Source organism: Diceros bicornis, chromosome 14, assembly GCF_020826845.1.
Source record: "Diceros bicornis minor isolate mBicDic1 chromosome 14, mDicBic1.mat.cur, whole genome shotgun sequence".
NCBI classification, from domain to species: Eukaryota; Metazoa; Chordata; class Mammalia; order Perissodactyla; family Rhinocerotidae; genus Diceros; species Diceros bicornis.
Genome location: NC_080753.1, coordinates 64,362,759 through 64,386,877, shown reverse-complemented (window position 1 = coordinate 64,386,877; position 24,119 = coordinate 64,362,759). Strand labels below are relative to the sequence as shown.

General features: G+C 38.7%; 1 protein-coding gene across 2 annotated transcripts in view; it reads right to left on the bottom strand.

Moving 5' to 3' along the window:
- The window catches only part of GMDS (GDP-mannose 4,6-dehydratase), a 628,451-nt gene that overhangs the window by 292,945 nt on the left and 311,387 nt on the right, over positions 1 to 24,119 (bottom strand). For both annotated transcript variants that reach the window (XM_058555392.1, XM_058555393.1), the window contains exon 7: positions 15,992 to 16,119. In XM_058555392.1, the coding sequence (XP_058411375.1) occupies positions 15,992 to 16,119 (128 nt within the window). The remainder of the gene's footprint in view (positions 1 to 15,991; positions 16,120 to 24,119) is intronic.

The window sequence follows — 24,119 nt, the reverse complement described above, 5'->3', positions numbered from 1 at the left end:
TGTGACTGCTGCAGTGATTTCTGCATGAAGATGGTCTGGCTTATTTATTCTTCCCAGTGACTGACGTCCCTCTTTCAAGGTGGTCTGATGCAGGACGTGTTCCTATTGCCTGGACTCTGCAGTCAGGGATAAGTGATGGTCTAGTTCATTTCTAACACAAAGGAAACAGCAACGCACACCATATATTTGATCTGGATAACAGACAGGGCCATCCGAGAGTAAAGTTTCTTAAAGTCATCAGCTTTCTCTACATACTGATTCGAGTAACCAGAGCTAGGGAAACTATCTCTAGGGACATGCTAATGTCTCCCAAAGAAGGCCAGTCAGAAAGTTCAGCTGTTCTATCTTTGGACCATTAATATTGGATGTTGAGTCAGGCTACATCCCAAAACACCTACAACTGAAAAGTAATTCTTCTAAAATTAAAACTGGCATATTAAGTGGATCCTTTGGGTTTGGGGAATGTTTCCCATCACAAAATAAATTTTTAAGCACAAAGTGACAGTTAGAAATGGACACTGTGGTGATAACTATGTTTTAGTCAGTAATCTGTCAAATAAAGGAAAAAATGACAAAAAAAAATCTAGACCTTTATATTTTAATTTCCTTGTGCCTATTCTTCCCCCCATTTAAAAAAATGTGGAGTTTGTCAAAAGAATGAACAGAAATCACGAGTGTATGATGTGCCTTCCATGTTGCACTGGCTCATTTTCAAGGGAACAGAATTATAGCAGAGAAAGGATGTTGCCCCATACATATAATAATAGCATTAACCATTCTGACTTGTAACAGAAATCGAACCATTAAAGGATTTAAATGTTCCTCATTAACTTTTATTAGCTTCAATATTTAACTTTTTCTCTTCCTCTTAAAATTAAAAATGAGCGTCCCCTTCAACTTTGCACACCTTCAAGCAGCTTTCAGGCTAAGCAAATTCTGAGGGATCACAGACTAGTGTGTTGGGGAAAAACACCACAAATAACTGAATCCCTGGTGCAGAATTTCTTTCAATATCTCTAAACCCTTCATACAAAATAGGAAGTCGGAGGTTACATTTTTTTTAACTTTTTCAAACTTAGAGGAGGAATCAGAAATTTCATAGTCCTATTATTTTAGTGTTTATCACTCCAAATCACTAAAAAGACGTGATCTAATCAAAGGATTTTGGAGAGTGCTCTAACTTTTTTGAATACTTCCTATGTGCTAGGTATTACATTAAGCACTTTAAACATATAATTTGTTAAATGTAGTGCCCACTGGTTGATGAACATAACACCTACAACAAAGAAAGATACAAAATAATACCATGAGGGTCTTCTTCTCTCCATAGCTTATGAATCTGAGCACAGATGGAAGGAAGGAAGAGAGGGAGGGAGGAAGGGGAGCAGGGAGGGAGAGGAGAGGGAAAGAGAGGGAGGGAGAGGAGGCGGGAGGGAAGGAGAGGTGGAGGAAGGCAGGCAGATATACAAACAAAAACCTTTTAAATCTAAAAAACCTTTAATTTGTTTCTAAAAACAAAGATGTTATACTAAAACACAGCATTTTAGAAAATGGAAAATAAGTGCACGTTTAGTCAGAAATTTTTCAAAATTTGTAGAATGTTACAACATAAAAATACAGAATTTCACCTCTTTGTACACATATCTCTGTGGAAACATATCCAATGCCCAGTCAATCTCTGAGTGCACTGAAAGGCCAAAGTAGCATTACAAATCACCTTTGAAAAGTAGGTTTACCTTAACTTCGATCACATAAAATATGAACTGAGTATAGAGTCCTCCAGTAATAGAATTTGTTTACTGTTATTATTTATTGCTAATTTGATCCTTTATTGTTGTTCTGTGATCCTTTAAGAAAACTAGGCATTGTTAATTGACCCTTTAAGAAAACTTGTATGTTGTAACCATGTCTCAATTATATTCCCAGTCACCTCAGTTTGCTGGCATGCAAATTTGGTAGCCCATGTATCTAAAAGACATTTTAGAAGCAAGTTTTCTTCCTCAAAGAATAGAATTTTGTAATTCTTTTTAAAAGATTATACTCCAGTTTCAGGAAAAAAATACTACTATATCAAAAATGACAATAATATGTATTTTTTTTCACCTTGGAAACTTCAGACTTGAAAGAAGCCTATAGTATAACTTTTCTATCACTCGTTGAATTCTAAGACCACCAGTATAACAGCACCACTCAGAAAACCGCAGGGCTGGCCTTGCTAGAATACATATATAGTTGCTGGGGAACAGGAAACGAAGCCAGATGGTTTTGCTAAGGGAAGCACTTTTTCTTCTTTATAAAACCAGAAAAGTACTAATAGGTCAAACACAAAAATGCAGATGTGGTAAAACGGAAAGCTAACAGGGAGATTTATGTAAATAAGACAAGCATAGTTTTGCATTATGTTCCCATCTACAAAAGTAAATGGATGTAAGGGAAAAAAAGAAAGGAAAAAAACACAGTCGATTTATGCCATACATCTGAATGCTTTTCTTGATGGAGAGAAAAGCTACTAGCAATCTTTAAATACACAATGCTACAAAATTTTGGAAGCCAATAACTATGATTTGTGTTAGACTGAGCACCTATGAATTATCATAACATCTTTGTTAAAAATGAACCTTTATATACCGAGTGACTTAACTACAGTCTATACTCTGGCTTCTTGCACATCTAATTTAATGTGGTTGCTCACAATCACATGAAGCCCAATGTGGAACAGCATGCGACACAAGTTTTGGGGGTGAGGCAGGCAGAAGAGCCTCGTGCTCCAGGTCCCCTTCAGTCTCTCACTCCCTGTGGCCAGTGTGCAACAGCACCCCTTGCAAACACACACTTGGACGTAGGCATGTGTCTCCTGCAGCACCTGTTCTCTTGTCTTCTTCACAGACAGAGAGTCGGTGAAACAGAAACCTGGCCTCATGACCTCCCTTACCAAGCAGAGGCCATGGGCCATGGCTGTGGCTAACAAAGTGCTAGTGCTGATCACCCGGAGATTTGTGGCTTTCTCTTCCCTGACACAAGCCTTAGGGGAACTGCACAGGACACCTGGGGCTGCTGCCACCCTGGAGTCATGAGAGAAGGAATGACCTGAGATTTGACCCTGGCATCTATGAATCGAGCAGCAGCCTGCACCTACCTCTGGACCTCTGGTGGTAGAAGAAGTAAACCCTAGTAGGCTCTCCATCCCTTGCAGCTGAGTGTAATTCCTAACTGACGGATGAACCATCGAGATGATCAGTCTCCACAGTTAAGGAAAAATGCATCATGTAGCACTTTCGTTGCTCACATGATGACAGATGCTATGGTGGAAAGACTACCAAAGACTGGAGTTAAGTTCAGACTCTGAACTGCTTTATCTCAAGTCAATGAATATCTCTGAATAATACACTGCTTCACCTGCTAGACGAAGGGGCTGGACAGGATGACACATAAAGTTGCTTCAGTCTTTAAATTAAACGAATTAACAAAGCTAATCTGGTTTGAAGTCTGTTCACTCTCAGATATTCATTCAATACACAAGCACTGAGCACCCCTTATGTTTCAGGCGCTGTGAAGGGCACTAGGGGTTACAAAAGAGGGTCAGCATGATGGACAGACTCGGAGAGTTGTGTGACTGCAGGAAGGCTGCCCAGCCAACCTGGGATAAAGGCTCTGGCAGGGAGTCACAGATGTGCATAAAGGGCTATAAAACTACACGGGCGAGTCAATTCTTCTGGTTAAGGGGCTGGGGGAGGAGGGTAAAAAGAGGAGGCAGCTCAGGGCCACCCCTGAGGCAGAGCAGAATTTTGAGAATAAATTAGCAGAGACAGGGTAGGTTCAGCCAAAAGACCCGATGGGAGCCAGGCACAGAGCAAGGGCACACTCAGGCAAGCCTGAAGGAACTCGGTGTGGCAGGAGCAGAGAGCTTGACAGAGACGACTCTGGCAGGGACCTCAAATGTCACAGTCCCATCATCAGCCTTTATTCTCTGCAGTGGAGACAGTGGTTTTTAAGAAGAGATAAGATGATGGTATCCGTATTTCAGAAAGGTGACTGGCAGCACTGTGAAGGTGGAGAGAGCACACAAACATGCATGGCCCAGAGCAGGCTCTCAAGGAAGCGCTGCCACATAAATGTACACACAGGAGGCCTGATCTGGAACAAACTAAGTTATTTTATCTCTCCAAGTCTTCGTTTTTGCCTCTGAGGGGGGAAAAAGGATAATAGCATCTATCTCATTAGACCATTGTGAAAGTAAACTGGTAAAAAGTGTGAAGTAGTTTACACATTGCAGTACTCAATAAGGTCTTAAACTTGGAAATAAAGGCTTAAGTATATATATATATTTGTGTGTGTGAGGAAGATCAGCCGTGAGCTAACTAACATCCATGCCAATCCTCCTCTTTTTGCTGAGGAAGACTGGCCCTGGGCTAACATCTGTGCCCACCTTCCTCCACTTTATATGGGACGCCACCACAGCGTGGCCTGACAAGCAGTGCATCAGTGCACGCCCGGGATCCAAACACGCACCCGGGATCCAAACCCGGGCCGCCAGCAGCGGAGCACACGCACTTGACCACTATGCCACGGGGCTGGTCCCCTTAAGTATCTTTTAATTAATGGTATTTCAGATTCAAAAAGAGGCCTTTTCTTTAAAACAACTGACAATTAGACCAGTTGGAAAATAAAGGGCTGTCCTGGGAGATAATGATTTCTCAGTTATTCAAACAGAGACTAGCCAGCCACCTCTCAAACATGCTACAAAGATGGAAGGTAAGCTGTACCTGAAGATCTTAAAATACTTGCTGGTGCAAAAACTGTCATTAAATATTTTTAATACAAATTCATATGATAATCATGGTTTTATGTAATTGAGCCCTTTATTATCATGATGTTCTTGCTATTCCATTCTATATGCAAAACACAGCCGCAGGAGAAAGAGAAGCAGCTCAGCAGCCACCTCTTGGCAACATAATGTTGCCACACAGGGCCCAGCGCACATCCAGGAAAAGGGCGCATACCGCCAGTCGCTTATCACGCTGTAAGAAGGCCTTCAGTGGGCAAAGCCAGAAGGTTCATACTCAAGATGCTGCTGATCCTATCAAAGATGCTCTGAGACCACCCACCTGAGAGAGAGGGAGTAGAGGGGAGAGAAAGGAGGAGAAAAGGAGGGGAAGGAACAGAGGGAATGGGTGAAGGAAGGAGAGAGAGAGAATGAAAGAAAAAAGAAAGAAAGAAAAAGGGAGGGAGGGAGGGAACGTCAGTGTAGGGTGAGTTAGGAAAGATCCTACTGAAATGCTTAACTAAGCCAACATAATTTCTTTGAGCCCCACTAGCCTGCTAACATCCTGGAGCCCTATATCACACGCAATTAAACAAGCAAACTGGTAATTCATTAGGGATAATTTTAATAGATGACTCATTTGGCCCAGCCAGTCAGTGATGCCTTGGTTTCCCAAAGGCTCTAGCAGATAGTCAACTACAAACAAGCTTTCAGCTGTCACTGACAAAAGGCAAAGGAATTTAAACCACCTATGCCATTTCCTCAGACTTCTTACTTCAGCTTTTTTGAAGATAAGGACCAAATGAAATGATTTCTGTTAAACTTGTATTTCCTGTACAGAGGTTGATATCTTCTTCAAATTATATGATTGTACAACTATTAAATTAATACTTACTGCAGAGGAAGTCTCCTATTCAGAATATATGACCTAGCCTTTTAACTTTTGGGTCTTCAAATGTTTTACAGTTTCTTTCTAATTCAACTTCTCATATTTGTGCTCTTTGTTTCACAGGATGAGCAGAGATCCTAGAAGGCCAGTAGTAAAAATGCTAGTTTACTTGTAATTCCTAGTGAGGAGTATACATCTGTGATATGGTCAACATTTGAAGTCAGGGAAAAAAAATAGCTTTAAAATCTCACATGAATGACTAAACATACCAAGAATCACCCAGAAACATCATGCTATATCACAGTACGGGGTTGCACTGAAGAGTCAGTGAGGCTGGGCTGGAACCCACTGTTCAGTATAAGGCCAAGACTTCAGGTCAGGGCTTCTTTCAAAGCAAGCTTTTGTGTGTGTGTGTGTGTGTGTGTGTGTGTGTGTGTGTGTGTGAAGAAGATTAGCCCTGAGCTAACATCTGTTGCCAAACCTCCTCTTTTTGCTGAGGAAGATTGGCCCCTGAGCTAACATCCGTGCCCATGTTCCTCCACTTTATATGGCACACCGCCATAGCATGGCTTGACAACAGATCTGAACCTGCAAACCCCGGGCCGGGCCGCTAAAGTGGAACACATGAACTTAACGGCTATGCCACCAGGCCGGCCCCCAAAGCAAGCTTTTTCATACGGAAAATGCAAATAATAATTCCTGCTCTCCTAACCATGGTCTGAGATTTGTTGGGAGAATCAAACCCAAAGATGTAAATGATAAAGCACTACACAAATATAAGAGGTTGATAACCTTCAGGGGTTTTAAAAAAGGGCTGGTGAAAGCTTTTTGTATTTTGTTTTCAAACTTGAAATTTAAGATCCAATGAAAATCAGTAAGTAATTCTTGACTTAAAAGAGACACTATAAGAACAAACATATGAAACCACGAAGTCCCCAGGATTCTGCTCTTTGCCTTTGCACTGGAGAGAAGGAGGGAGGTGCAACTGCCACACCAGGATGAGTATCTGTACTGTGCAGACATGGTGACAGGATGGCCAAGAGGCCAGGGCCACTGTCACCTTTCCGGAATGCAACCTGCCTCCCCCACGCTCCGCCCAGGCAAGCCACACACCACTGCCCCACCACTGCCCCGCCCCCAGGGCTGAAGCACACCACTCCACTTTATGAGTCAGAAGCTAGAGGACAGACCTGGGAACTGGGCTCTGTGCTCTGAACATGTGGGTAACGTGCGGCAAGAGGAGGAAAAGAAATTACACTCAGAGAACCCAAAGAGATACTGCAGAATGCTTCTCTCTCCTAACTGCAGTGTGTATAGATTTTCTACAGCTACTAGCAAATACCTCTATATAAGAATCTTTAAGTTCACTTTTACATGTATTTAAAAACAAAGTCCTGTTATTAGAAAGTGACCTGCTTCCAATTTTTATGTGTGTGTGTGTTTGGGGGTGAGGTGGATACCGACTGGGAGGCAGGATAGTGAGAGTGTAAGGAATGGAAAAGTGAAAGTTTTCTGAAACAATAGAATCTGTGATGGAAATCTTGCTCTGTCTAGAAGAATCCTCTATCAAATGAGGCTCTTGAAAACTGAGAGGAAATACAGTGATCACACAAATAAAGAAGTTTCTGAAAGAGCAGATGTCAATGTTATGAGTCAGACTGAGGGGAACTTGATCTTGTAAACTAATTCTACCTTTGTGACTTATTAAATTTTGTTTCGTAAATCAGAACCAGTGTATCATTCTTTCTTTCTAGCTTTCCTACCTGCTCGGATATCCTTCTTACAAAAATAGGAACAAAGTCTAATAGCAGTAAAATCTAGAAATGATTGGGAAACTTACCAAGTGTGAGAACATATGGGCACTATTCAGTTTTCCTTTACGGTCTGCATGCAACAAGAGAGAAAATTGCTTGAAAACATTTTGCTGGCATCAAGTAAATCCATCACAACAAAACCTAAATGTGGTAAGATCATATTCAGTGGAAAATGTCTTATCTACGTATAGAAAACAATGTTTGTTTTTGTTTTTGTTTTGTTTTTTTTGTGAGGAAGATTGGCCCTGAGCTAAGATCTGCCAATCCTCCTCTTTTTGCTGAGGAAGACTGGCCCTGGGCTAACATCCATGCCCATCTTCCTCTACTTTATATGGGACGCCGCCACAGCAGGGCTTGCCAAGCAGTGCGTCTGTGTGCACCCGAGATCCGTAGAAAACAATCTTTTAATAGTAAGAGGAATAAAACACATTTCACATATACATATTCAATTTTATAAATTTTATAAAGAAATGATCAGATAGGGAGATTCCATTCAATTTAAATATTTATTGCGCATCTGTTCTGTACCAAGCATGTGGTAAGGCACAATCACCATAAAGAGGAATAAAATCTGGTTCCCGCCTTCAAGGAGCTTCCTTGAGAGACCAATTCAAGATAACTCACCATATCATATCCTATGTTTGTGAAGGAGTGATTTGATTCTCAAAGATCTCAATCTATTTAGATTCTGCAGGAAGTAATGAACAATAATGATTTAAGCCCAACAATTCTCTTTATAATTTGAGAAAAAATAGCAAAAGTGATCTCAAATATTTTACATAACTATGAGAGGTAGCCTGGGGAAGCTATACTAAGGAGTAATTTCATCTCTTTCTTTAGGAACTTTACTAATAATTTCCACGTGAGGCTTAAGTCAACAATGCAAAGGCAATTTCACCGAGTTTCTCAATTGTGCCTTTAGATAATTCTGCTTCTGTAAAACTACACTTGTGAATTAACTGGGCTTGTGAAAGCTCAAGTCTATCTTTTTCTTTTCTAACATGAAAAGGGGATCATCACTTAACAGGATCCCAAATTCATCCATTTGGGCCATATTTAGCTTGCACGCATGATACACTCACAATTTCTGGAGCAATTCTAAAAGCTACACGGGAAAACCCTTTGCAAATCTGGCCCCAAGAGGATGGTGGTTTTCGAATATCCTTTAACTACAATAAGGCATAAAGTAAAGAACATGGAACAAAGTCAATAACGTATTTTAAAGCTATTTAACTAGTAAGTTAAAGTGTCAAACATTTTATTCCTGTACAATATCTATTCCAAAGAAGAGTACAAAGCATCGGCTTCTTCCGTGGAAGGCGTCTGCCTCTTGGTCTCACAATTGCTCCCCTGGGCGAGCAGGCAATCAGTGGGACAGATCAAGGTATCTGTCACAGAGATCTCCCCTGAGTTCAGATCTAACTGCTCCACAAAATCATCAGTTATCCCACCTTTACCAAAGTCAATAGGTAGAAAAAGAAATAACAAATGCAAATCTTATAAATGCAAATGATCCACAGAGGGGATCAAACTTTTTTCTTCACCTAAGAAAAGATAAGCAGAATCTTTGAGACTTCACTGCTATGATTCCATGGCAGAGAATAAGAAGAAATGTTTTCTAGCATGTAGTAAACAGGAGCAGAAAATAAAATGCATGTCTTTGCATTAGGGAGCCTTATATTTGGAAAAGGTGTTTTGCTTGCTTTGTGGCTTTGGATGCAAAGGCAAAATTAACACATTTGTACAGTTACACACCACATAACGATGTTTCAGTCAATGATGGACCACACATTCGACAGTGGTCCCATAAGATTAGTACCACATAGTCTAGGCGTGTAGTAGGCTATACTATCCAGGTTTGTGTCAATATATTCTATGATGTTTGCACAATGACGAAAACACCACACAATGCATTTCTCAGAACCTACCTCATGAATGAGTATCCCCATCGTTAAGCGAAGCATGACTGTATTAAAGGGTCCCCTGAGGCCAAGCCTGGGAACCTGGAGCCTGGGCTCCTGTGACAGCAGCAAGGGGCACTCAAGTGGTCTGATGAAGCTACAGAAAAGGGCCACAGGGCCAGGGCTCTGTGAGGACGAAACACTTAATTTTAGTAAATGATTTCCTGCAACAAAGTACTGATAAGTAAGATAAAGCAAAACAGTACTTTAGAACAAATAAAAAAAACGAGGATTTTGACTCTCACCGTGTGTGTGTGTGTGTGTGTGTGTGCGCGCGCACGCGCGCGCGTGTGTGTGTGTGTGTGTGTGTGTGAGAGACAGAAAGAAAGAGAGATTAATTTACAGGTGTTTGTGGGCATGGGGCACATGAAAATAGGAGAAAGACTACCTTGATTGCAAATACTTTTTGCCCTTTCCAGAGTGCATTAATGTAAAAATGAAGCATTTTAATATCAAAGATATATACTTTCTGTAGGCAAAATCATCACTAAAGTTAGGTGATGTCATATTTTCTAACAAGCAATTACATCTCTGTCACATGAATAGTCTTGTTGGTAAAATTAAATAGCCAGTTTTCATTTGTGGGTGGAAACAGATAGGAAGTAGGAGAGACCAATGAAAGCAGAGACAACAGAGGAGCAGAGAAAGGACAGAGGAGAGTGTGAGGAATAGCTACTCAGGGAGCAAGAGGAACAGCAGACAGGGTCCGGGCAGGCCCACCTGGGAGTGGAAGGAGACAGCCTTAGGAATCTCACTGTACACTTTAAATTAAGTTAAAGATGTCATAATCTTTCAATAGCTTTCTACACTGTTTTCTTTTGACTTTTATTCTCAGCAATAGAACTATGACTTTCCTAGGTACAAGTAGTCATTTCATGAACCACAATGGTGCGATGACACTTAGCATCAATGGGAGTGAGTAAAGGGTGGAGTACAAGCTTCTACCTTAACGTGGTTAATTGCTACCCATTAAACGTAAGTGGCATTTACACAAAGTTTCATAATCCATCTCAACAGGCACTATATCTACTGAACGTACAACTCCATTCTATATTCATTTTCATTCTCTCTATCCATGTACACACACTTACACACATTTGCCAAGAACTACTTTTCTAATTTAATGTCAGAGGCTCAATTTTATATTTTGAAAATACAATGTAAAAATGCACCTACCTCCATGTTTCTAAATTATCTGTGGATGAAAACTTGATGAATGATCTATCCTAGAAATATGGATGGTGTAGGCTTCATTCATTAAAACAACAATTTAAACAAAGCCCACAGTTTCTGGGATTTGGGGGCACGGCCACTCTTATGGTGTCATTCCCAACCAATCAAGACCTGGCCAGAGGAAATAAGGCAACTATGACTTTCTGCATTTCTGTTAAGTGAGGCCTTAGTAAAGAATGGATTCTGGCACAACTAACACTTTAGAGAACTCAAACACTACAAGAAATCAAGCTACTCTCCTGAACATGAAAAAGAAAAAAAAACCAAAACAGCTTATTGATGATGTTTTTGCAATAACCAAGCTTTCCCTTAAAATCTCAGAAAGTTTAAATGGCATCCTTTCCTTCCAGATTTCTGTTAATTAACATAGGATGCAAAATGCTAGCAGCAGAATGATGAGGAAGAAAGGATTGAGAAACAGTGGTCAACTCTCCCAGCTTTCCTCAGGTCTCTGCTCTCAGCTGCCAGGAAGGTTACCTCATTTAGAAGCCAATGGACAGAGAGGGGTGGACACCTAACTACTCATTTTCCCCAAACACATCCTTTGCATCTTAACATAGCCAATGTAATAGGTTCAGTGATATAGCCAATATAATGGGTTCAGTGAGAGCTGATAACTGTCTGAGACTCTTATCTTCCAGATATTTCTCTTCCCCTTGGACTGTAAATGGCAAGGGAAAAAAAGGGAGAGAAGCTTAATTTTCTGTCTCTCCGGGAAATGGAAAGTTACTCAGATCCCACTGCTCATATTCTGCTCCCCTCACTTCCATATTAATTAGTGGTTATGAGCATGGCTTAGGTATCAGGCCTGGGCTGGACTTCTGGCTTCATTCAACTCTATTGGCCATGCCTTTGGGGTGAGTATGTCACCTGAAAGCTCTAACTCTCAGTTCCCTCATCCATAAAATGAGGACATACTCTCTACCTTTCAGGATTACTGCATGTATTATATAAGATAATGTATATAAAGTCTGCTGCAGTAGAGTTTCTGGCATATAATAAGTGCCCAACATTTGATAATTATTATTTTTATTTTTAAATGTAGCTTTTTCTTATTAATCTGTGCTGTCAACAAAAAAAAAGAGAGAGAGAAATAAAGAAAAAGACGCGTGTGGGGAACTATGGTATTAAAATTCAGATGAATCTCAAAAATTCTCCCTAACAATGTGAACATCCCACGGTATTGCCTTTGGATCAGTAGAACTCTTCGGGAGCATCCGTATGGTCAGCTATTGGCAGTAAACCTCATGATATTTTTTAGATGTCTTTTTGCTGAGTCCTGGAAAGAGCTCAGACTTAGGTCACTTGATTACGTGTGTATCACAAGAGCAAAAGACCCCTTGTGAGTGGCAAAGCTAAAAGACACTTCTGGCCCAACCCTTATCAATTAGCTTCTCTCCCAATATTTTCTGGCTATAGTTGTGTTCCAGCTAGTTTTATCAAGGTGGGATCACAGTGGGACCCTGTTAACCAAACTGTTACCTTTAATTTTATTTAAACATATGGTGCCATTTCCCAACTCCATACTGCTAGATATTCGTACTTATTTTCCATTAAAAGGGTGGCAAGGTTAAATAAATATGGAAAACCCTTTATTAATCTTAGCAGGCCATAGTGCACATTCACATATCATAAGTTTTGAGAAGTCAGTCTTATAATAAAGAAATCTGCTTACCTTTGTGCAGTATAGCATGTTGCAGTCTTATGTGGCTTTGGACAAAGTTTCAAAGACTGTCATTTGAAGCAGCTAGAATCACGACTATGGCAGGTACTCAACAGAAGTTATGTTGAAGGAGCAATGCCACCCAGAGAAGTCAGAGGTTTTCTCTTCTGCAGTTTTCAGGCACTACTGGTACAATGTTGACTACTTGAATTTGCCTGAATGTAGTATACAGCCCCCAACATGTTTTCATGCATATAAGGAGTTGCTTCAATGTATATGGAGGGAGGCAAACATGAAAACAGGTTGTGGTGATGTCACATAATTATTTAAGAAGATGGAAATATTTTGAAAGTTTGAATTGCTGACTAACTATATCCCATAAAAAATGCAAATTTTTGATAACCTGTGTTTCACTTGTATAAATTGAATATTTTTAGCTCTGACCCATTAGCACTACAGCAATTTTTAAATAGTAATATGTTTTCTCAAAATGCAACAATAATTGTAGATGTTAATAGAATCTGGGTGGTGGGTATATAGCTGTACATGGTAAAATTCACTCAACAATTCTGTATGTTTAAAAATGTTTACAATAAAATATTAGAAAAGATGTAACTTTATATAGCATGTTTATTCTGAAGTACAATGTAATTTAATATAGTTTTTATATTCTTAACTTAAAGTTGAAATACTTCTTACCCACTCCAATAATTTTTAAATCATTTTGATCTAGGAAGCAAGACTATAAATGGATGCTAATGAACCTGAGTCAGCAATAGGAAATGGCTTTGTATAAATTGTTGCAAAAGTGTTCACAAGAGAGAGGTAGATTCTAATCATGTACGTACAGCACATGAATGCTAATTTTTTACAAGGATATTATTATGTACTTTTCACAGATGTGTAAATTGAGATATAAAACCTTACCTAAGGCTGAGGAGCAAATCACTGACAGCTGGGATCACCTACACCCCATCCATCAAACGCTCTCTACTCTTCATCATGGAAATTCATCCATTAGTTAAAAAGCATAAGTTGTTTAATCTAAAAATTTACCAATACAGTATGGGTATAAATAAGAGGAATTACGACGTGTGTAAATGAGATGCTCTGATAATTTGTTTGATCTGTACTTTCGAAGACTTCTTTATTCTTAAGCTGATTATCACGCCAGGATACAGATGTGCTTTAAACAAACAATGCTTCTTTTTTCAATCTTATGCTTGTTGATTGTAATTCTAGCAACATCTGCTTTTAGTCATAAGTCTGTGAAGTAATCTCATTTTAATACATTTAGAAATGCAAGGGACAGCAAAATTTCGTAAAATGGAGATAGGTTTGAATTCTTACTTAATAATGACACTTTTTTAGAAACCAAGAATTTAGACTTCTTTCAGAACCCATAAATGAGCACTATAAAACACTTCTTACATCACCAACACGTGTTATGGTCAGAACCCCAGGAGAATCCTCAATAGGCAAACCCACTTTATTGTGTAACAGGTCTTGAATGCCAACAAGAATGACTTAACTTTGCATATGTTTCTCTGTAAAATTTGAAAATTTTACATTCTTACTGAAAGGCCAGAACATCTTACTCTTGTGTGAATATTCTGGCTTCTGGGCATGCTGTACTGATACCATCTTGTCAAGGAATCTTCAAAATGACATCATTTGGGAAGACCTTTTTGAAATCTTTGAGCCAAAATGTTTATGAAATACTTTTATTGTAAAGGAATACAAATGTGGGACCTTTGTGACAAGGTTTGAGCTACACTCAGGAGCAGTGCTAGCCTTGGCATTGGTCAGCAGGCTCCTCCTTCCACACTCGCTGAGCTCACAAAAGATTTTCTCATTATTTATGTATTTATTTAACAGTCCCAAGCGTTTCTGTTGGATTTTTTGGCCTATTATTAAAAATTCATTTATTTTTTTCCCTGAGAAAGTTTACACATATTCTTTTCAAATATATGGAAAATATGTAAGTATAAAGAAGAAGAAAAACAAAAGTACTACTAACATTTTGACATATTATTTCTCTCACTATCAAAATCTATTTCTGAGTTCCAATACAAACTTCTTTCTTACCCCAGTGCAAAAATATAAAATAAAATAGAATGAAATTCGATCTATTTGGTTCCTGAATTTGGAGAACAAGAGTTTGGATCAAGAGACACCTATATAGCCTTCTATATAGCTCTAAGTATATACAGATAGCTAGAAGGCTGTATGCCCAAATGATACTATTGAAAAAATAAAGTATTTATTTTTACAAAATTTGCCTTATATTTTTAAGTAGGTAAGGCCATATAGAATAGACAAAAGAAAGTTTCTGCTTTTCCTGCTAACATCTCCTTTCTCCCACTTTATTATCACTCCTGAAAGTGTGGCCTTATATGTTTTTTAATGTACTACTCTTAAAATATATCTAAGAACTACTGTCATAAAATGTTTCTTTGTAATTACAGCATTGAAGAACATATTTAAACGATCTAAATACTGTGATGTTCAAAATTTAAATTCAGAACTACTTTTTTGTCCATAATATAAGTATTAGGTGTTCAAGTACACATTTTTAATTGTTATAAACAAAAATAATAACACTGCCGAAGATAACCTCCGTTAGCAAGTGAACTACTTGTTTGCTTTCTTTGCAAATGTTCAAGTTTCTTTTTGAATTGCATCAATGAACAAGGAAGCCAGATCCGGTTTCCCAGAGAGGAATCATTAAGGACAGAAATAGTCTCCTGAGCACAGGAAATCTGTAAGCACCTAAACAAGGACAAGCTGACTCAAGGGAACAACACAATGTGACTAACGTGCTCCTTCATGTCTGGCCACAGAACCACCATGGATATTTAAAAGCATACTAATCAGGGCAAGAATTTTAAAGTTGTTTTTTAGTTTAAAGAGAAATCATCCTCCTTATATATGTAACATATATACCCCTAACCAAAATTTAATGTGTATGTAAATCCCAAGAGTAAAAATTTGAATTTCCCTTTAACCATATCCATTATCCTGCAATAGCATCATTATTAACATCTCCCTCCATCTCTCTTTATTTAATGGACAAAGTTCATTGGTGTGTAAAGTCACACTTTAAGAAGTATGTAGGGTAATAAGCAGAGTCTAAAGCAACAAAAACCAAAAGCTCCATAAGAATATTACTCTTAGAGTAATTCAGTAGAATCATGTAAATCTGAAGGTCTTGGATTATACAAATTGAAATTAGGTAGTATTTCTTGAAGATCTGAGGGCTAGTAGTACCTTTATACCAAAAAATTCTTTCAGGGTTAGTCATACGGGTATTGGGCAGGAGAAGAGAGAAGGTGCAAAACACGGGGAGGAGAAAGAAGCTTCAGAAAGTAAGGAAGAACACCATTCAAACATTTTTTCATCCATCATCCAAACCACTGACTGACACTTTGTTTTAAATAATTAAAAGAACAGTTGTGAAAGATTTCCTCATTCAAGTAACATTCAGTATCATCTACATGTACTACTGAACTATCAAGCCTTAAACTGAAACAAGTATGAGTCTAAACATATCTGCATTAGCAAAATTTTATATGCTACCACCTCTAGGTGATGCTTTTCCTCTAGAGGCCTGGCATTCAAAATCAAGTGATACAGGTATTTTTAAGAACATAATGAGTCAGTTCCTACCTCTACATAGTCCTTGGCATGGCCCCAATCTCGTTTGGCATCCAGATTTCCCAAACTGAAACATTCCAGTTGTCCAAGGTAAATCTTAGCTACTGACCGGCTAATTTTTCTAGTAACAAAATTAGCTCCTAAAAAGAGACAAAAGATGTATTATTAGTAGAGTACACTTGACATTTAACAGTTTGGTGAACCAAACCCAATCTCAGCCTCTGGGCATTTCTTTCATTCTTTTCCTCCTCTTTAAAATAATAAAAGAAAAAGATCATTAACTGTCATTTAGACAAGTTAAGAAGTTCTAATTCTAAGTGTCACATCACCTCTACTTTCATAACAAACATTTTTCTTTGAGGGACGTCTTAACATTCCTAATTTGCTGCTGCAATATGTGACCCAGGCATTAGGCCAAAGAAAAGCTATCGGAATGCCAGTATTTCAACAGAAAATTCAAGAGGGTTGTATAAAGGGAAATGCCAGAATGGAAGACAGACATCTAAGACCACCCTGATTTTTTTTAACAACATAAACATCATATATTCCTATTAATAAAGCTATTTTTGGGCTCACGGCAAGAGGGAGAGGAGAGTAACTTAGCTTACAGGGTAAAACTAGTTAAAGGAAACAAACAAGAAATGCATTTGGGTTGCCAATAAGTGGTGATCCCTTATTTCAGAAACCTGCACAGCCGTCCAATTATAAATTATGACATAGTTCCAAGTCAAAAGTTTCTTTGTACTATACTTACTGCAATGGCACCTTCCAATTTCATTTAAGTGTTATCTACAGGAATGGGTGCTAAATTCTGTATAAATATTTTGAAATGACTGGATGAAAGGTGCTATAAATCGGAGCAAGCAGAAATTGGAGCAATTGTTTTAATGTTCTCTGTCTTTAATGAGAGCCTCTACCTACTTTTAAAAGATCACAAAGAAGCACAAAATTAAAAGACACTTCTGAGACAATTTTATCCAAGCCCTTGTACCTAGTTAAGGTCATCACAACACACTAGGTAATACCAAATTCTCAAGGTAATAACACACGTATGAGCTAGTCAATAATGGCTTCATACAGTTTAGATAAATTACTATCATAATTTATCACATTGCAATAACTTTAGCTTTGTTCTGTTGCAGATGAAGCAGGGAGGTGGATGTTATGATGAAAGCTTTTGGCTTCTAGAGAAACTGGCACAGGGATAAGGGGAATTTTTCTAAATAGGTTTTTTAAATTTTGGCAAGAAGGTGGCCCAGTGCAAGTTCAAACATACACTAGATGCACTTACTCCACGAACCTGGTATACACATTTATACCAACGCTGTATCGTGAAAAATGACAACAGGACTTCCATGGAAATACAAATTGTCAATTTCTCTTAGCAGTTCATAGAGTACATTAAGAAATCCAAAGTTTCAACTTTCCACAGCAGTTTAAAAAAAACACAGAGCTCCTTAAAAAAAGAGCCATTCAAAATGAAGAAATATTAGGTGCAATCCTTCTCAATCTATTACCAATTAGCAATCCTTTATCTTCTATTGACCTGTAACAATTAAATTTACGTTTCCTGATGTCTATCTTTCTGTTTTAATGTCAGGACTAAACTATCATCCCAAAGTATACTAGGTAAACTAGCCACGTCAAATCATTAGATGAAGTTCCCAACGCAAAATAGTTCAGATCATTCTATTTATCAGTCAACTAATGCTCAGGAGTCCAGTGGGAGCATCTGATTCTTGTTTAAACAGTCTACTTAGGTCCTCCCCTGACCGTTTATTCTTTCAACTGGTATGAATTGAGCACCTAGCAAGCACCAAGCACTGAGCTGGGGGATCAGGGAGAGAAGCAGCAGCCCCTACTCTCAAGAAGCACAGAGAGGGTAAGATAGACAAACAGATCAGTGCTGCCAGAAGTGAAACCACAGATTTGCATGGACGGATGGTCCGGGCCTGTAACTCAGCTTCCGGAAGTGGTCAGGAAACACACACCAGAAAAGAAGCCTGAATTGAGTCTCCAAGTGAGGCACAAAGGGAATAATTAAGTTGTGAGACAGGAACAGTGATCCAGCCAGAAGGAACAGCACATGCAAAGGCGGGGAGGGGTCTTTCTGCAGGCCTTTCTCTTATCTTACCTTAACATAACCCTAAAGCGACCATGACCACGACACCTCTGATGATGGCTATCGCTTTTAGCACTGCGCTTAGCTCTTTAGATACAGAAACTCATTTAATTTTCAGAGCAGTCCATGAGCTAAGAATTATTATTACTCCCATTTTGTAGATGAAGAAGCTGAAATTCAGAGAAGCTAGGCAAACTGGCCATTCTAAAACAGGATACAAATCAGTGTTTGTGTGACTATAAAGCCCAGGTTCTCACCTTACTGGGACTTAGAATGGCATGCTAGGAGGAATGGAAGGCATGGAGCCTTTCTTATCTGGATCCAAAAGTTACCTTGGATAACTAGTTAAAATTATTTGAAATCCCTAGTTCTTAAAATTTAATTTTTAATGTTATTATTTATAACAGCTTTATTGAGCTATAACCCACATACCATACAGTTTATCCATTTATGTGTACAATTCAATAGTATTTAGAATAATCACAAATTATGCAGCCATCACCACCAGCAATATTAGAACACTTTCATCACCCCCAAAAAATCCCATGCCCTTTAGCAGTCACTCTTCATTTTTCCCCAAGCCCCCTGGCCCTAGGCAAGCATGAATCTACTTTTTGTCACTATAGATTTGCCTATTCTGAACACTTAATATAAATGGAATTAAATAGTATGTGGTCTTTTGTGACGGCTCATCTATATCACAACATAAATCAGTAGCACTTTGTTCCTTCTTTATGGCCGAATAATATTCTGCTAGGTGGATACACCACATTTTAAACCCATTCATCGGTAGATGGATGTTTGGGTTTTTTCCATCTTTTGGCTTTGTGAATAATGCTGCTATGAACATTTATGCACAAGTTTTTGTGTGGACGTTATGTTTTCATTTCTCTTGGATATATACATTAGATGGAATTACCAGGTCATAGAGCAACTCTACGATTAATCTGTTGAGGAACTGTCAGACTGTTTATCAAAATAGATACACTATTTTATATTCCCACCAGCAGTGAATTGGGGTTCTCATTTCTCCACATCCTCCCCAACACTTGTTATGGTTTGTCTTTTTGACAACAGTCATACTAGTAGGTACTGTTATCTCATTGTGGTTTTGATTTGCATTTCTCTGATGAACAATGATACTAAGTATCTATATTTTCATGTGCTTATTGGCCACTGATATAGCTTCTTTGGAGAAATGTCTATTCAAATCCTTTGTCCATTTTTTACTTGTATTACTTATCTTGTTATTATTGAGTTGTAATAGTTCTTTATATATTCTGAATCCAAGTACTTTATCAGATATATAATTCACAAATATTTTCTCTCATTGTGTAGGCTATCTTTTCACTTTCTTTTTTTGTTTTAATTTTTTTGGGAGGGCAGGGAAGATTGGCCCTGCACTAACATCTGTTGCCAATCTTCCTCTTTTTTTCTTTTTTCCCCAAAGCCCCAGTACATAGTTGTGTATCATAGTTGTAGAGTTGTAGCTCTTCTCTATGGGACTCCGCCTCAGCATGGCTTGATGAGCGGTGAATAGGTCTGCGTCCAGGATCTGAACTGGCGAACCCCAGTCCACCGATGTGGAACGCGCAAATTCACTGCTTACTGCAACACCACCAAGGCTAGCCCCTCTTTGCACTTTCTTGATGGTGTCCTTTTTTTTTTTTTTTTGTGAGGAAGACTGGCCCTGGGCTAACATCCATGCCCATCTTCCTCTACTTTATATAGGACGCCACCACAGCATGGCCTGCCAAGCGGTGCGTCGGTGCGCGCCTGGGATCTGAACCAGCAAACCCCGGGCCGTCGCAGCAGAGCGCACGCACTTAACTGCTTGCACCACCAGGCCGGCCCTTGATGGTGTCCTTTGATGCACACAAGTTATTTTAATTTTGATGAAGTCCAATTTTTTTTTTTTTCTTGCAGTATAACCTTTTGGTGTCATATCCAAGAGGGCTTTGCCTAGCCCGAAATCATGAAGATTTTCTCCTACATTTTTTTACGAATTTTATTGAGTTTGTTCTTACATTTTAGATCTTTGACCCACTTTTAGTTTGTGTATGGTATAATTAAAGGGTCCAACTTCATTCATTTGCATATGTATATACAGCTGTCCTAGCACTGTTTGTTGAAAAGGTTATTTTTTCTCCCTTTGAATTGTCTTGGCACCTTCTGCTGAGAATCAATCAAAGTGTGAATCTATTTCTAACTTTCAATTCTATTCCGTTGATCTATATACCTATCTTTATGACAGTACCACACATTCTTGATTACTATAGCTTTATGGTAAGTTTTAAAATCAAGAAATGTGAGTCTTCCAACTTCGGAATGTTTTAAAACCGTTTTAGCTATTCTCAGTCCCTCGAATTTCCATATAAATTTTAGGACCAGCTTGTTAATTTCCGCAAAAAAAGCCAACTGGGATTTTGATAAGGATTGTGATGAATCTGTAGATTGATAAGGGGAATAGTGCCATCTTAACAATATTACATCTTTCAATTCACAAACAGAGGATGTCTTTTGATTTATTTAGGTCTTTTAAAATTTCTTTGAACAACGTTCAGTAGTTTTCAGAGAATAAGTTTTGCACTTCCTCTGTTAAATTTGTTCCTAAGTACTTTATTCTCTTTTGATGTTATTATAAATGTAACTGTTTTCTTAATTTCATTTTCAGATTAATTTAAACATTATTATTTTTACCATATGTTTCACTAGTTAATTCTCAGGAGAGGCTTAAAATGATTTTTAAAAAATGTGGTCTCTTCATTTTTATCCCTTCTCACCTAAGACTGCTGTTTTTAAGAGAGAACTGCATAAAACTGTTATACATGAGGGCTGAGACCTTAGAAGTCACTTTGTCCAAGCATCTCAAATGTGCAGGTGAACAAAGAGAGGCTGAGCAACTGCCCACAGTCAGGATAAGTAGCCAAGCCTGACCTGAGCCTGTCTCACTTGCTTTCCCGCCCGGTACTGTTTTCACCAAGGCACAGTGCCATGCAGGAGGTACTCCTCCTCAGATTACATTACTTAAGTGGTTGTGCACTCTAACACATGTGGATAATGGAACTCCCATAATTATTTTAAATACATACTTGGTTTCTAAGAGCCTTAAACTAGAAGACCCTAGCTAGGAAGAAGACCAAGAAATAAAAAGCCCAATGGACCAACCGAAGGCCAGCTGTTAGTTACTGGCTATGTTACTGGCTATGTTATCTTGCACAAACCATTTAACAGCTCTGAAGTTACAATCTCCTCTGTAAACTACCAGGATAGTAATATTTGCCATGCCAAATCACAGTGTACACTAATGTAGATGAAACAGCATAGTAGAACATGAGTCACTATAAATATGTGAGGAATTAATATCATCATGTCCTTGTTTGTAAAACAAGGATAAAACAGTACTTACCATGCAGGTTTGATGTTTAACTCAGAAAATCTAGGTAATATGATTACCAAGTTCTCAATAAATGTTAGCTATTATTATAATTATTGCATTACAATGTTAATGGTATCTATAATTAAGCCTCAATGATAAGTTCAGATTTCTTAGTTCTTTTATGACTAAGTCTCTTAACTCTCTGATATTGAAAGTCAGAGATTGAGAACAGATCAAAACAAACAGCCAAAGGCAGGTGTGTGGACTCACATACTGAAAGCACTAATAAACATTTTTTAAATCATTGTAGGTTACTTTTTCAAGGTAAACTCATTAACCTAGGAAAAACAGAGTACCCACATAAATGTATACTCACAAGAAAGAGGTCAATTAAGAAAGGTTTTAGTCCAAACATTAGCTCTATGATTGAGATCATGAGTTTTGCTAATGCTGATAGAATGAAAAGAACAAAATTTCTGTTTTGGCAATACAGCAAACAAAAAACCCCACCACATTAAAAAACACCAAGATAAGCTGAATAAAATATTATTATTATGTATTTAAATTCAAAGTTGAGTCTCCAAGAAGTGCCCGGGTGAAGGAGAAGCACCAGGGCCCAGGTCATAGTGGGCACTACGGGCTCTGGCTGGGAGTAGGGGCAGAACGCCACCTCAGGACACAGAAACAGGATTCAGCTTTAATATCCAATCTGAGGCAAAAGATAAGGTCTTCCAGGTAGAACATTGCAAGTAGAGTTACACACGATGTGAGTTATTTATAATTCTGTTACTTTTATTCAGAGCTATTATATTAAACAAGTGTTTTTAACAACTTCTCAGTTGCCTTATCTATAAAATGAGATCATAATCCACACTAAGGATCAAATGAGACACTATAATTCAAAGGCTGTAGAAGATTGTATCAATGTAAAGTACTTCTATTAGTTATAAATGTTTACTGTCTTGGATATTTTTACTGTGATAAATTTTTTAAAATAGTGAGGCCCTTTTCTTTTGCATTTTTCTCTACATGACCTTCTCCACAGTTAGCTCAAGGCTGAAGAAAGATTAGAAAAGTTACATCAGACAGTCAAAAATAAACAGTTAATATTCATTCCTATCATTCAAAATAGGATTCTGTTACAAGAATCCAAGTAAGTTTGAAAGCAAGGCTTCATAGAAAAGTAATTTTATAAATAATTTTAGTATATCAAAAGCCAAGTGTGGTCACAGCCCCAAGTTTCTCCCATAGGTGAAGCCCCTTCAGGTTCTGATGGGCAGGCATGTGGGCTGCTCCTTGAAAAAATGACAAGCAGAAGTGGAAGGAGAGGTTCCCAGTGCACTCCTTCTAGGCTAGTGAAGAAGGACGAGTAGGGGTGGGAGTGGTAAGTCTTGAGTGTTTCAATAGCCTCTTTGGGATGAGATAACAAGTAAAGTTGATTGAAGAAATCACCGAGAGGAAAAACTTTTACCCTATTTCATGTTGGAGAGACTGGAAAGATCTCCTTAGGATGCCACCCAGACTGACTTGGGGCAGCTGCATCAAGACACACCAAGCAGTGAGGTTCTCCTAGGGCATGAGCGGTGGCATGAGAGCCAGCAGGCCCACCATGTGACTCTGAATGGGCCTGAGGTGGTGAGGGGAGGATGCCCTGCAGTTGAGCCATGGAGGTAAGACCACCTAAGCCAGAGACCACATGCAAGATGAGGCAGCAGGTTTACAGTCCATAATGCCAGTGAGGGATGGAGAGAGGCTGACTCATGTGGGGAGCCTATGGAAACAGAAGTTCCTGAATTTTATCAGCAGTAGACACTAGGAAGAGCCAGGTCTGGGGCTAGCACCACTTCCTTGGCCATCAGGCAAGGGAGTAGCTTGTACCAGCAACTCTGCAGCTGAGACCAGCAGGTCCACAAAGTGCACCACATGAGCCTGAGGATGCCAGTTGCCCCCTTGTCAACACAAGGTCAAATAAGCCACATCTGTGTCCCATATAACCAGAAGCCATCTCAAAGAGAAACAAGGGAAGATGGCATACCTAGAAAAACTGGCTATAACATTTAGGAAAGTATAAATTAAATCTTTAAGAATAGTATTAATTTCCTGTGGCTGCCATAACACGTTACTACAAATTGGTGGCTTAAAACAACTGAAATTTTTTCTCTCACAGTTCTGGAGACCATCAGTCTGAAATTCAACAGGGCCATGCTCCTTCTGGGAGGTGGGGAGGACTGTTTCTTTGCCTCTCTCTGAGTCTGATGGCTCCAGGCATTCTTGGCTTGTGGCTGCATCACTTCAATCTCTGCCTCCATCTTCACATCACCTTCTCCTCTGTGCATCTGTGTCTTCACCTCTTCTGTTTCTTATAAGAATGCTTGTCAGTGGATTTAGGATCCACCCAGGTAATCCAGGATGATATCTTCATCTCAAGATCCTTAACTTAATTCCACCTGCAAAGATTCTTTTTCCAAATAAGGTCACATTCACAAGTTCTGGGAAACAGGATGTGGATATACCTTTTTGTGGCTACCACTCAACCCACTACAAGGATCAAAGATTACAATATTTGAGAAAATATGATAAAAATTGCATCAGGCATTGTTATATTATTTTAATATCATTTTAAGGGTAATTATGTATCT